Source organism: Betta splendens, chromosome 13, assembly GCF_900634795.4.
Source record: "Betta splendens chromosome 13, fBetSpl5.4, whole genome shotgun sequence".
Taxonomy (NCBI): domain Eukaryota; kingdom Metazoa; phylum Chordata; class Actinopteri; order Anabantiformes; family Osphronemidae; genus Betta; species Betta splendens.
The window spans coordinates 1,164,263-1,179,599 of record NC_040893.2 but is presented as its reverse complement, the minus strand read 5'-3'; the positions used below and the strand labels follow the sequence as shown (position 1 = coordinate 1,179,599).

Genomic DNA, 15,337 nt, shown 5'->3' with positions numbered 1-15,337 from the left:
AAGATATAGAAAACTACTATGAGTAGGTGTATCAAAACCTTTGAGTGGTAGTGTAGGGGTTAATTTATTCAATAGAACAAAAGAGATCTATGAAAGAGGAGAAAATAACACATAACACAAAACATTTTCAGCAGTTGGTTAAGGCTAAAAATAAAAACTGTGTAAGTGATGTGGCAATTAAAAACAAAACCTTTGTCTTGTTACTCATCCTGTGGACAGGAGTGATAAGCTACGATGGATGTGTGCGCTTACTCCTAACCGCCGCACACGCTTTATGTCTACAAGCACCCATCAAACAGGTGAGACAGGACGCAAGACGGAACTGACTGACACAACTATGGACACCTAGTGACCCAAACTGTGATCTTTTTCAGACTCCCCACAGGTGCAGTGTATTCAGTCATACTCATGTCAGGAGCCGGACGAACTCTCCATTGAGATGGCCGATGTTCTAAACCTTCTCGAGAGAACAGACGATGGTTCGTAGACTTACCATACCCTTTGATGTTTATATATTTCTATCTGTGTGTCATTGATCTGATTTGGTCATGTGCTCTGAATGCCAGGCTGGATGATGGGTGAGAGGCTCCATGACGGCGAAAGGGGCTGGTTCCCCAGTCGAGTAGTAGAAGAGATCCAGAGCAGGGAGGTCCGAGCTCAGAACCTCAGAGAGGCCTTTAGGATCCAGCAGGCACAGGAAGGGGGGGTAGGCTCCCAAAGTGGAACTAGGGTGGGCTTAAGGGCAGGGAGACGCAACCCAAAGGTTCACAGCTTGTCAAATTCTTGGATTGATCAAATAGGAGAGAGCAGCTAAATTACTTGATCAATTACAGTGATGATCGTCCCTATTCAGGACCAAATGAGAGTAAGTAAGAAGAATCTGACAATATTATTATACACACATTTACATCTTGTTCTTTTAATATTCATTCTGCAGTATAGGGTTCAAGAAAGCCACAGCTGTAGGACAAATAATTAATCTGCTTGACTCAGTAAATCTGTATGAGCAATGATGCATGTTACATATCAACGTGTAGTGATGGTGTTTTGTAACACTGCACACGACAGTGGCTCTTATTTGCATTGCAATAACCCTGTACATTCATATAAAGGTACTTTAAATATCCCTCATCTGCATAGACCAGTTAAGTGCAATCCAAACTTTGAATGAATTGCTTCCCATGTAAGTGTGTGATAAAAACAAGGTGATACTGAGACCTCAGTGCACCACATCTTAAAGGATAGACTGTCTTTAAATTAATTCTAGGTCCTGGTGGCTATCTATGCCATAACAAATGTCACAATGCCTGGGCAAAACCTGTACAAAAACCACAGGGACTCTCAAAGCTTCAGCAGAACCATCTGCAGTGGTTTCGGATAGATTTAAAAGGGAAACTTTTCTTCTTTTAGAATCACAAGCAAACAGGCAAAAGTAAGGCTGTGCACTATGGCAAAATACAGAAAACAGACAAGTTTCGAAACATTGCAATTTTTCTGAACAGCTGGACACTGGATAAAAACTTATTAGCTCATTTTCTGTCACTGCTCGTAGTGGACTTCTGGACATTTCAGCTTCCATGCATGGATTTCTGTCTTTGGTATGTTTTGTGTTGTCAGGTTTATAATAGACGAAGAGGTTCTTTAATTTTTTTGGTTGCAAAATCAGCAGTGCACTAAGGTTTCAGATCACACAAATACAGAAAAGAATGCAGATGATTTAAAGATATATTCCACCCAAAATGTAGTATTTGAGTATAACTTCAATGTAAAACATGCCGCAAACCTGGTGGCATAAAATGACTGGTTTTACACAAGTACCCGTTTTATAAGTCACACTGGCCCAGTGTTTACATCAGGGATGTCAAACTCAAATCAGTCCCTTGCTGGTTTTCCAACTCTCCGTTTCCCAGAGCCCGCTAATTATCTTGATCAGGTGTGTTAAGTCAATCAGCAGCCAACTGACACAGCTGTTCAAGGTGATCAGTAGGGAGAGGTGGAAAACCAGCAGGACCCTCGAGGACCGCAGTCTGACACCCCTGGTTTACATGCTGTTGGTCCATACAGTGAACAGAGTGAATGAAAATCAGCTAGAAAATGAGGGGACTTACGTTTTAATAGTTGTGCAAGACTCCTCACCTCTCTTTGTTTGAAGTGAACTATTCACTATGATACAATTAAGCAAACAAAATGTCCACCGTCACTGAAAAGACATACTTTAGATCCTGCTAGCGTTCTCTCATTGTTTAACTCCAATTCCCGAGGACAGATTTCAACATCCTACTGTATGTGAAGTCTAACTGCCATTTTCTAAAATCTCAATTTTTTTTAATACTCATAATATAGATTTTGTGTGGAATATCACTTCACTTAATTCATAAAGGCACATACACAACCATGCGCTCACACAATTTTCTTTAATTCTAGCTATTTAATACCAAATAACCCCAATATGATGTAAGATTCATACAATATTTATACTATGAACAACTGTGGACCAGCATGATTGTAAAGCCTTTGTGTCTTTGAGTACAGTCTGTTTGCAGTAATGTAAACATTTGGTGTTCAAAATAATAATTACTTGATAATTATTTCATTTTGTATAATGTAAATTATTGTTCATAAAAAAACACATTTGTGACTGACTCATTGATTTTAATCTGTTGTTTTTCATATTTTAATAGATAATGTAACCAGTAGTTAGTTCAATTCAATTTTATTTATATAGTGCCAAATCACAACAAAGTTATCTCAAGGCACTTTACAAAGTAAGATTTAAGACCTTACACAACTAAACCCAACAAATCCAACATACAGCAAGCATTTAATTTGACAGCAACTGTGGAGAGGAAAAACTCCCTCTCTAACGAGGAAGAAACCTGCAGCAGAACCAGACTGGATGTGGGCGGCCATCTGCCTCAACCGGTTGGGGTGAGAGGATAGAGAGAGAGAAAAGCACAGCAACAGCAACAAGCAACAACAAGCAACAACAGAGCACAGGCAGGATGGTTGGACCAGGGACTGGATGCAGGCAGGATGGTTGGATCCGCAGCTGCCCATCACAGACACCAAACTTTGAGTCCAATGATACCTGTAGGTGAGGACAGAATGGGGGAGAGAGAGAGAGGAGAGAGAGAGAGAGAGAGAGAGAAAGAGACAGAGGAGGTAGAAGGAAACAGAGGAGCTCAGTGTATGAATTAAGTCCCCCAGCAGTCTATGTCTATGCCTTGCAGCTTAAAGGTCCCTGCGCATGCAAAATTAACTTTTTAGACATTCAGGTACATTTATATGACTCCCTGGTATATGTTAGGACACTCCTGGTGTGTTAGAAGTACTCACATTTTCACATTTTGCGAGTTTATTCAATCCGTTTCAAGAACCATCGGTTCAAATTTCCTGGACTGTCTACGTCTGCATTCTATTGACCACTCACAGAACCAGCTTCGGCCCCGCCCAGACTAACTTGGACCCCTAAATGTACCTGCAACATTGCGTTTCAGTCACTCACTGTGCAGTCTAGCATAATAGGTGGCGCTAATGCACCTTTCAGTTGGTTGCCACCCGCCATTTAAAAGACAAAAGAAGAAGTCACTCACTGTGACACGAACTGACATGAGGCCGTTAGGGTTCAGGAAGTGCTCTGTTGTTGGTGGTTCCAACCAGCATCGCAGCCTTTTCATTTTACCAGCGGAGTAACGAAGGAGAACTTTATGTTATTTACTTGTAAATGGACCGGTGCTGACTAAATGTTTCTTTGTGTGTGGACACAATTTCACCTCCGTCTGCTTTGAAAACGAGGGTAAATTTATTACTGGGCTTGAGGTTGAAGAAGCGCTCCGTTCCTACAAGACGTGATCCACTTGCTGCTTCCCCAAACGTAAGTACATGCTTGATACTTATTTGATGTATGTACTCCAGAAGTTTCTTTGGTTATAATCTAGAGGAAGGAAGGAATGCTAATTGCTAGAACAGTTGATGCTAGCAGCTACAGCGACAGAGAGAGACAGTGTTGCAAGGTGCTGCCACGCAATTTGGATAAGTCCAAGCCTCTCCAGCATTTGTCCGGTTCGAATCGTGTGATATATGGTACTGAGGTCATTCACTCAGCTCACATTATAGCTGCTAGTGTCATGTTAGCCGCTAATGCTGCGCTACCATCGCGCTAGTGGCTAATGCTAGCCCTACACATGACATTCAGTATTCAGTATTAATGTCATGCCAGATTTAACAAACCAGCACTATGAAATAAGTTGAAAACGTGTTTGCTCCAAACACCATTAAACTGATCTAACTACCTCTATTTCTTGTTTAGATATGTGAAGGTTGTGAGATACATAGTGAGATACTGGTCATTTCATTAATCTACTATTCTATTCTCTATACCTTCTAGAGTAGTGTCAAAGAAAACAGCTGTGTCCTCCATCTGTACAGCAGCTGCACTGCTTCCGATGTCTTCCAACACGTGATGAAGACAAAAAAGATCCTCACATCTCCCCATCGTTTCAACATAACTATGAATCCTACCTATTCATTTTGTGGTCTGCACATTGAGCTGTGAAGATAACTTATCCAGTATTATAGTGCTGGTGCATTGGTTGACAATAAAGTTGGCTTTGACTATTGCTGTTTCACTGAACTATTTTTTATGAGGGAAAACGCACAAATTTTTTATATTATTTCAACTTTTATTGAGGTATTTCCACAAAAACAACACAAAAAATTTAGTTATTTCATAGGTGGCTTGTCCCTCAGGAAACACTGCCCTGATCCAGACCAGGAAAGATGGGATGACTTGGACTCTTCACCCTAGAAGTCCCCAGCACCAGCTAACAAGACCTCTAGGCTAGATACCTGCAACAACTTGAGATACACACATAGTACTGAAAAAAACAATAACTACATTTCTATTAGTTATACTGTATATTAGCACTTGATATATCATATACCTTACTAAAAGGTGGAGAGTGTGTCAGCTTCTCAAACCTGAAGAGGGAGCTGGTTCCAGAGGACAGGAGCTTGGTACATGTAGCTAAAAGCTCTGCCTCCTGTTCTACTTTTAAAGACTCTAGAAACCACAAGTAGCCCAGCGCTCTGAGAACGAAGTGTTCTGCTGGGGGCATAAGGAACTATGAGGTCTTTAAGATAAGAAGGAGCTTTATCATTGAGTACTTTGTAGGTGAGTAGGAGAATTTTAAATTCTATCCTACATTTTACAGCATTTTGAATTAGCTGTAGACTTTTTAAGGAGCTGTTAGGACATCCTATGAGTAAGCAGTTACAGTAGTCCAGCCTAGAGGTAACAAATGCATGAATCAGTTTCTCTGCATTATAGTGTCTCTCTCAGATTTTTAGGCCCAACAATAAGAATTTCAGTTTTTTTTACAGATTATTCCCACTCAGGTGGTCAGATAATTGTTTAGCCACAATTCTTTCAAGAATCTTAGAAATAAAGGGTAAATCTGAAATGGGCCTACAGTTGGCTAGTTCTCCAGGGTACAGGTTAGTTTTTTTTACTAAAGGTTTGACCACAGCCACCTTAAAAGCCTGTGGGACATAGCCTAAATGTAAAGATTGGTTGATTTGATTTAATATGGATGAGCTGATTAAAGGTAGAACTTCTTTCAGTAATCTGGTTAGGATTGGATCTAAAAGAGTTGATTATTAAGGTTGACTCCATATGAGTTATGGGGAAGAAGCTGTCTAGGTAAGACAGAGGATTTGGTAAATTTAAAGTTGATGGATCTAGACAGTGCTTTCTGTCATTTGGAAGAAGTTGCTGCTGAGTGTCTTTTCTAATGGTGATAATTTTATTAGTAAAGTAGTTCATAAAGTCATTGCTGCTGAGATTTAAGGGGATAGTAGACTCAACACAGCTATGACTCTTAGTCAGCCTGGCTACAGTGCTGAAAAGAAACCTGGGGTTGTTTTTGTTTTCCTCATTTAGGGAGGAATAATATGTTTTTCTAGCAGCACAAAGTGCTTTTTTATATTCTATTAGACTCTCCTTCCATGCAGTGCAGTTTACATTTATTTTGTTGGAACGCCACTGTCTTTCTAGTTGTCTGGTCCTGTGCTTTAGGCTGCGGATCTCTGAGTTATACCACGGAGCTAACCTCCTCTGATTCACTGCCTTCTTCTTCAGAGGAGCCACTGTGTCTAACATTGTACGTAGAGAAGCTGCAGCATCATCTACAAGACAGTCAACCTGTTCATAAGGATTAAGGTGACTGTTCTCTGTGTATCTACAACACATTGAGGCAAAAGATGATGGAATCATCTGCTTAAATCTGGCAACAGCGTTGTCACATAAACATCTGCTATAGTAACATTTCTTTCCAGCTATTGTAAGGTCAATTATGCTAAATTCAAAAGTTAATAAGAAATGGTCAGATAACAGAGGGTTTTGGGGAAGAACAATTAAATTATCAATTTCAACCGTGTAATGTTGTAATAACCACGCCTGGCTTATCGCAACAATGAGCTTTATTGTTGATGCGCTAACACAGGTACTGTAGCTTCTCATTCGCACACATCCGCGTGCCTCCGTGCACTGCCGATATACACATATCAATGACACTTGGTTAATCCGCTGCATTAAGTAGTACCTCCTTAAATGAACTGCTTACGTTAAACCTCCCCTCCTTTGAGTAACACACTATGTGCATTTGCAAAGAAAGTTTTCTTCCTCTTAACGTTTTAACTCGAACAATTGTTGTATTTTCTTTTCAGTAATGACATCAACCAAACAACCATAAAACAATAAACAAACCTCCAGGTAAACTACCAGTTGCCTGTATAGACGGTTAATCTGTCTGACTGGAAATCTACGACTATCTGTCGGAACTAGTTATGTGACAAAGTCTTTCAGATGAGATGGTGTTTTCACAACTCTGCCATCACTGCAGCAGGCTTGTTTCCTGCAGCGGTTTCGCTGCCTTGTGAGTCTGTAGGTGAATGTGTGTGTAGTGAGTTTTTGTCAGTTCTGTCAGGTACAGTATCTGTCCCATCAATGTCCTCTCCCCCTCAAGCTCCAGCTGAGGAGGAGTTGGGCGTATCGGACGCAGGTGATGCCTTTTCCTTTGAAGCACTCCACTGCTGGTGCTGACGAGGAAGGATCTCGGTGTAGAACACTGGCTTAGAACGGTAGCAGTTGTAGTCCATTCTTTCTGGTTGTCAAGTTTGACTGAAACCAAGTCACCTCTCGTCAGTGGTGGTAGTTTCCAGCTAGAGTGACGCCTGTCAAAGTAGCGTTGGTAGCTTGCTTTTGCTCTTGAGTCAGCTGCTTTCACAAGGGTGATATCTGGCCACTGAGGTGTAAGATTCCTTTCCAGCATCGGAATTGGGGTGCACATCTGGCGACCTAGCATCAACTGTGTTGGACTAAATCCTGTGGCCTGAATGGGCGCAGCTCTGGAGCTCAGAAGAGCCATCATTGGATCATTTTGTTTCAAGATGTGTTTTGCAGTCCTCACAGCCCTCTCAGCTTCACCATTGGCTTGGGGAAAATTTGGGCTTGTTGTGACATGTTCAAAGTCATAAGTTTTACCAAACTGTTGGAACTCATGCCCTGAAAATTGTGGTCCATTGTCGGTGACTAAAGTGGTTGGGCATCCCCATCTTGCAAAGAAGGGGGCTGAGATGAGCTCTCACCGCTGCTCCAGTTGTGCTTGACAAGTAAGCTATTTCAATGTACCTGGAGAAGTAGTCTACCACAATAAGATAGTGTTTTTTGTTGACTTCACAGATGTCTGCCGCCACTCTCTGCCAGGGTCGATCTGGTAGAGGAGTTGTAGTAAGTGGCTCCATCTGCTGCGATAGCTTTGTTGTGTGACAATGTTTGCAGTTTTCAATCCAGGTTTGCAGGTCTTTGCTCATTCCTAGCCACCAAACACTCATTTTAGCACGCGTGCAGCACTTCACTATACCCATGTGACCATCGTGAAGTCTGCCTAATGTCTCTTTTCTCAGTCGGGTAGGAATAGTTATCCTATCAGCATAAAGAATCATATTGTCATGTACTGAAAGTGTCTCTCTTACTGCATAGTAGGGTTTAATGTTTGTTGGCACTTGTGTAGCATATCTTGGCCAGCCATTCCTCACAAAGTGCATCACGAGCTGGAGTTCAGGGTCATCCTTTGTTCTTTGCATCACTTCATCCAGCCGTGACCTAGAGATTGGCCACGCCTCCTGTGTTGTTTCCTCCAAGGCTATTATGTCATCTGACAGTTCGATAGAATTTGCATGTAGAACTCCGTTAGGATGTCTTGAGAGAGTATCTGTACTAGCTTTCCAGGAACATACTTGGCTTTCGTGTTGAATTTCATCATTCTGAGTAGTAGTCGTTGGCAACGTAGTGGCACTGCATCAATGTCTTTGACGTTGAAGAGTTGTACCAGTTGTTTGTGTGGATTGTGAACTGGTCCAGGCCGTACAGGTATTTAGAGAACTTCTCACATGCCCAAACTACAGCCAGGCACTCCTTCTCTATCTGGGCATATCTGTTTTCGGCATCGGACAACGTACAGGAACAGTAAGCAACCGGGCGTAGCTGTCCGTCGTGGTCCTGTAAGAGAACTCCTCCCAGTCCGTAGCTGCTTGCATCGGCACTTACAGTCGTCTTCTTTGTGACGTCATATAAGGATAGCACTGGCGCTTCTGTCAGCATTTGTTTAACTCTGGTGAATGCTTTTTCTTGTGCTGGACCCCATGTCCACGCTTTGTCAGCTTTGAGTAGGTCGTTAAGTGGGTGAGTTACATCTGCTAAGTTAGGTAAGTAGCGTCCCAAGTAATGCACCATACCTAGCACACGTTTGAGCTCTGTGGTGTTTTCCGGTGGCTTGATGGCGAGTTTGGCATCTATTTTCTCGCTGTCTGGTCTAATACTTTGCTCGTCTACCATGTGACCTAGAAACCTGATCTGTCTCTGTCTCAGTTTGCACTTTTCGTTGTTCAGTTTCAGCCCAGCTTTCTCCAAAGTAAGCTGTACTTTCTTCAGGTGTTGGTCGTGTTCAGCAGGAGTTTTCCTGTAGATGATTATGTCATCCATAAAAGCTGCTACTCCTTCATGGTCTTTGAGAAGGTTATTCATCTCTCTCTGGAAGATCTCTGGGGCACTGGAGATCCCAAACGGAAGGCGATTGAAGTAGTATCTTCCAAATGGTGTCATAAATGTGGTTAATTTGGCACTGTCTTTGTCTAGAGGAATTTGCCAAAATCCTGATGCCACATTTAGTAAGGAAAACATGCTGGAACCAGAAAGCCTTGGAAGCATATCGTCCAGTGTGGGGAGCATTATTTTTCCCTCTCTACGGCTTCATTGAGACGATTAAGTCCTACACAGATTCTCACTTTACCATTTTTCCTTGGAACAGGAACCGTAGGGGAACACCAGTCTGGGAGTTCTGTTATCTCTGATGACACCGCACATTTCCATCCTCTTCAGTTCTTTTACTTTGGGAAGTAGGGGTACTGAAACTCGTCGAGCTGTTGTGATTGAATAGGGTGTTGCGAGGACGCGATGCTGTGAGAGAATGCGAGACTCTGCGAGAACAGCACGAGAAATTCAACAAGGCGGCGCGACACCGGTAGTAAACAACAGCGCGACAAACTATCCGCCAATTTAAATAAATAAATAACTACCTTATCTTACGGAAAATAATCAACCACCCTACCATTCTGGATAACACCGAAGAAAGTTTCGAGTACATCGACGAGTGCTTCGAGCGTCTGGTAATGGGGAAAAAGGAGACGGCTCCAAACAAGTGTTCCCGTCCGTCTGACTCACCTGAGTCACCTGGAGCTAGCTCGGCGGATAAAAACATCACGGACATCCTGGAGTCAATAGAGAAAAAAATATCAAGCTTCGACGCGCGTCTGGCACTAGTGGAACTTCTCCACAAAGAGTTTATGGCCCTCCGCGACTCCCTGGAATTCAACCATCAGCAGGTGATTTCTCTCGCCACCGAGAACGAGGCCCTGAAAGGAACGGTGCAGGCCCTGACGGAGGATGTGGCTCAGCTAGCGGCCGAAAATAAAAAAATAAAAGAAGGTATCATCGATCTGCAGGTCCGCAGCATGAGGGACAACCTGGTGTTCTCGGGGATTCCAGAACAGGCGGAGGAAAACACAGAAACCACGATTAAAAACTTCCTTAAACAACAGATGAAGATTCCAGCGGACTCAGTGGACAAGATGGCGTTTCACCGTTCGCATAGACTCGGAGGAAGACGACCGGATGGCCAGCGCCCCCGACCCATCGTTGCCAAGTTTCATGACTTTAAGCAGAAGGGACTGGTTAAGAGCCGGGGCAGACAGCTGAAGGGAACCGACTACAGCGTTAACGACCAGTTCCCCAAGGAGATCCTCGACCGCCGCCGCCGACTGTTCCCCATCCGTAAGAGGTTCATGGCAGAAGGCTGCAGGGCTGTCATCAGCGTCGACAAACTGTACGTCAACGGAGAGCTCTACCGGGACCGGGAAGCAACTCCGTGGCTGTACTAGCAGGTGGTATGTAAAAACAATGGTTTAATGTATAAGGTTTGTTAAAAAAATAATAGATGCAATGCAACTATGTGTTATAACTTTTCATCCAGTATTCAAACTCGTTCTCTCGCAGATGTTTCATGTAAATGTTTATTGTCATTCTAATGTCACTCACTCACTCACTTTGCAAAGCGCTCACCATACGTAATCACTCACTTTCCTTTCACTTTAATTTCCCTTCCCTTTACCCTTTTTCCTTCACCTACTTTCACTCCACACTGTGTACATCCTTTTCTCTATTCTTCTTCCACCTAGTCAGCCAGCTATGTAGCCCTCCAGCAGCCACACACAAACATCTACTGCACAGGGGAAACACGTGCACATACATAGATAACACACAACTCAGAATACACAGGTACTTAAAGGTTAGCCACACACCTAAAGTCTGTCACACTACATACACATAAGACTAGTGATCCACAGCAGTCAGGTAAGTTATGACACCACTGAAGATTGTCACTTGGAATGTACGTGGAATCAATAAGAAGGAGAAACGATTTAAAATATTTAACCATTTGAAAACCCTACAAGCAGACATTGTTTTACTACAGGAAACTCATATTCCCAAAATTATAAATTACACTCTGGCATCAGCAGAGTTCCCACATGCTTACTTAACCAGTTACAATTCTAAACAAAGAGGGGTCGCCATCTTGAAAAATAAAAAGATTAATTTTACTCATAACGATACCATTGTAGATCCAGAAGGGAGATATATAATCATTAATATCTTGATAGGAAACATTGAATATTGCATAGCTAATGTGTATGGCCCTAATGTTGACGACCCCTCTTTCTTTCACAGCTTCTTCACATCACTGTCTGCTCACTCTGGTTCCAAACTTATAGTAGGAGGGGACTTTAATTTAGTATTTAACCCAGAGTTGGACAGGCTAAGCAAAGCTGTGAGCAACAGGAACTGGCAATCAGTACAGACCTTAAAACAGTACATGGATGACTTTGGTCTCTGTGACACATGGCGTTCTCTTCATCCTACATCCAGGGAATATACCTTTTTCTCACCAGTTCACCACTCTCACTCCCGTATAGATTATATTTTAGTAAATAACTCAGTCTTACAAGATGTCTCTGACACCAATATTCACTTTATCACAATCAGCGATCATGCACCAATGTCCATTTCGTTGATTAAGACAGCCACACCATCAACCAGGAATTGGAGGTTTAATACATCGTTACTCAATGATCAAGACTTTCTTCAGTTATGTCAGGAGAGAATGGAAAACCTTTATAGAAATCAACGATACACCGGAAATCTCACCCTGTGTTCTTTGGGAGACTGGGAAGGCAGTTATGCGCGGTAGAATTATTTCATATTCATCACACAAGAAAAAAAAGGACATGTTACTTGAATCAGAATTAGAGCAAAAAATAAAATCTCTAGAGATTAAATATGCTGCCTCTCCAACCAATGATAGAATACTAGAAGACCTAAAGAATCTAAAGCTGAAATTAAATAATATAATTGATTGCAAAACTCAGTTTCAGATAGACCAATTACGCTGGGAGAACTTTGACCATGCTAACAAATGTAGTAAATTTCTAGCTAACCAATTAAAAAATAATAAAGAGAAAAAAATCATCCATTCAATAACTAAAAAGGAAGGCAACATTACTCGTGATCCCCATGAAATAAATGATACCTTTAAAAACTTTTACCAAGAGTTATATACGTCCCAAATAGATCCATCCACCTCAGCCATAGAGGCGTTTCTGAATAAACTAGAACTGCCAAAGCTAAATGAAGAACAATCTACAACTCTAGACTCATTGTTATCTTTGGCAGAACTACATGAAGCTCTGCAGGAGATGCCCAATAAAAAAGCTCCAGGACCAGATGGATTCCCAACTGAATTTTATAAAGAGTTCTGGTCCATGCTGGCACCCAGCTTTTACAAAATGGTAGCTGAAATTAAACAACAACATTCATTACCCACAAATATGAATTCTGCCTTCATAAGCCTGCTCCAAAAACCAGGGAAAGACCCTACACTCCCATCGAGTTATAGACCAATTTCACTAATAAATGTAGATCTAAAAATAGTGTGTAAAGCACTTGCTTGAAGATTAGAAAAAATCACTCTATATATAATTCACTCTGATCAAACAGGCTTCATTAAAGGTAGACAGTCAACTAACAATATGAACAGACTAATTAATTTAATTGATTATGTCACCATCCATAAACTAGAGTCAGCCAGTCAGATGCAGAAAAAGCTTTCGATAGAGTAAACTGTAAGTTTCTTTTAGCCACCCTGCACAAATTCGGCATTGGGGAAACATTCATAGACTGGATCCAAATATTATACAACTCAGCAAACGCTGCAGTCAGAACAAACAACCAGATCTCACCAAGGTTTAATCTGCATAGAGGGACAAGACAGGGCTGCCCACTGTCCCCATCACTATTTGCAATATTTATTGAACCTCTAGCCGCAGCAATAAGACAGCATGAAGGAATTACTGGAATATCGACCAAATGAGTAAATCATAAAATAAGTTTATATGCTGACGATGTGTTACTGTTTCTCCCTGAGCCACAGACGTCTCTTCCTACAACTATCAGCCTCATAGATGAATTCTCAGGACTTTCAGAGTACTCTATTAACTGGACCAAATCTATAGTGCTACCACTTAACCTTAAGGTGACTAACATCTCCTCTACCACACTCCATTCAGGGAACATTAAATACTTGGGCATTGAATTGTCGTCTAGGCTATCAGAGCTTATTGATCTAAACTACAATCCATTATTAAAACAAATAGAAGCCAACCTCAAAAGATGGCAGTCCTTACCTATTTCACTTATGGGAAGAATTGCCACCATAAAAATGATGATCCTGCCAAAAATTAATTACATATTCTCAATGATTCCAACACAGCCAGCCCAGGCGTGGTTTAAGACATTAGACTCCTACATCTCACAGTTTTTGTGGAAAACCAAGCCACCACGAATTAGTTTAAAAACTCTTCAAAAATCCAGACGCTGCGGCGGCCTAGAACTACCTAACTTCCACCACTATTTTCTTGCCAATAGACTGAACCATATTCACAAATGGATAAAACCCATGCCAGCAGACTCCTCCTGGATAGACATTGAACAAACATTTTGTGGAAATATTAAAGTTGCAGATCTGCCCTTTATCAGCACCAAAATCAAACATCATAGTTGTTACCAGAGCATTAGCATAAAAGCATCTCTGCAAGCCTGGTGGGAGTTTCTTAAAATTAATGGGTCTTCGCTTACTCTTTGCCAAAACACACCTCTCTGGAACAATCCAGACATCATACAAAACAAAAAGGCAATACACTTTCCAACTTGGCATTTTAAAGGGATAACACATCTTAAACATGTTTTCACAAGAGACAAGTTTACCTCTTTTGAAGAACTAGTGTCCCACTATGAAATCACTAGTGCCAATTTCCTAGAATACCAACAACTAAAGTCAATACTTAATGCAAAAAGTAAGAATACTCCCATCCACATGCAACCACCACCAGTAATAGAGCGATTTATTGATATATCAGGGAAAAGGACAGTATCCAAAATCTATATCTTAATTTTCAATGTAGACCAGACAGTGAGCCTTCCGATCTCTAAATGGGAAGCTGATCTCAATATCACCACTAATTACTCGTTCTGGAATAACATATGTTCTAATTTATTCAGAATGACAAAAAATACAAATTTACAACTAATACAATACAAAATTCTTCATAGAACTCACTATACAGGACAAAGGATGTTCCAAATGGGTCTCACAAACTCAAATATTTGCCCTCACTGTACAGATAACACAGCAGATAGATTCCTACATGCATTCTGGTCATGTTCACCTGTGCAGCAATTTTGGCAAAGAGTATGTGAACACCTGTCAATCCAGTTAAGCTGTCCAATCCCAGCGGCCCCTGCACTTTGTCTTCTAGGAGATCTAAGTGGGCTTGATCTAGAGACAAACTCATCACACACACTTCTTTCTGCCCTCTGTGTCGCAAAGAAGATCATCCTCATGAACTGGAAAACTAAAAAAAAATTAAACATTACTCAGTACCTGAACAGCTTGTTAGATTATACCACCTTAGACACATTGTCTGCTTCATCAAATCAATGACCAAAACTATACTCTGATTGATTCCATTTCCAGGTAAGGATGCGTGGGGCTCGGGTACTGCGTCATGTCTGGCACAGTGGTGGTGGGGTGACTAGTGGTTGGGGGTGCCTGCCTGCCTAGGGAACCAGGACAACAGGACCGGTGGACTCTGGGCTGGCCGCATGGGTCCCCTGCGGCGGGGGTGTGGTGGCTGCTGAGACCGGTGGCCCTGTGCCGGAGTGGGACAGTTTTGAGGGTTGGCGTGTGCCTGTCTCCGGGGTGCCGGAGGCGGGCCTCCCTGCCGGTGTGCGGGGGCGGACCGGGGGGTGGAGACCTGGGTGACCTCCGTCCGGGGGACTCCCTCTGGGGGTGCCTGCCTGTGCCCGGAGGGGTGTCTCTCCCCTGGGGCGCTGCCCCTGCTCGGGTGGGGCGCTGCCTGCCCTAGCGGTCCGACGCCCTCTGGTGACTGCTCGGGCCTGTTGCAGGGGGGGTTGGCGGACTACTCAGGCTAGAACCTTCATTGGGCCCTGGGCGGAGGCTGGCCCTCAATGCACAACCGCAGAGTATGGGTGTGGGTTTGAGTGTAGCACTACACGGGGCGAGCATGGGCATACTTGAGGAGAGAATGGGTAAGTGTGAAAGAAGGGTGAGGATGGCTCTGGCTGTGCTGCGTGTGGCGCCTGGGC

General features: G+C 42.5%; 1 protein-coding gene across 3 annotated transcripts in view; it reads left to right on the top strand.

Annotated features, from left to right (window-relative positions):
• The window catches only part of ngef (neuronal guanine nucleotide exchange factor), a 63,482-nt gene that overhangs the window by 25,747 nt on the left and 22,398 nt on the right, over positions 1 to 15,337 (top strand). The window contains exons 13-15 of one of the 3 annotated variants that reach the window (XM_055514223.1): positions 220 to 299; positions 375 to 479; positions 567 to 706. In XM_055514223.1, the coding sequence (XP_055370198.1) occupies positions 220 to 299; positions 375 to 479; positions 567 to 706 (325 nt within the window). Of the gene's footprint in view, positions 1 to 219; positions 300 to 374; positions 480 to 566; positions 2,643 to 15,337 lie in introns of those variants that run through there. The other 2 variants (XM_029171956.3, XM_041073412.2) reach the window with 2 other exon arrangements.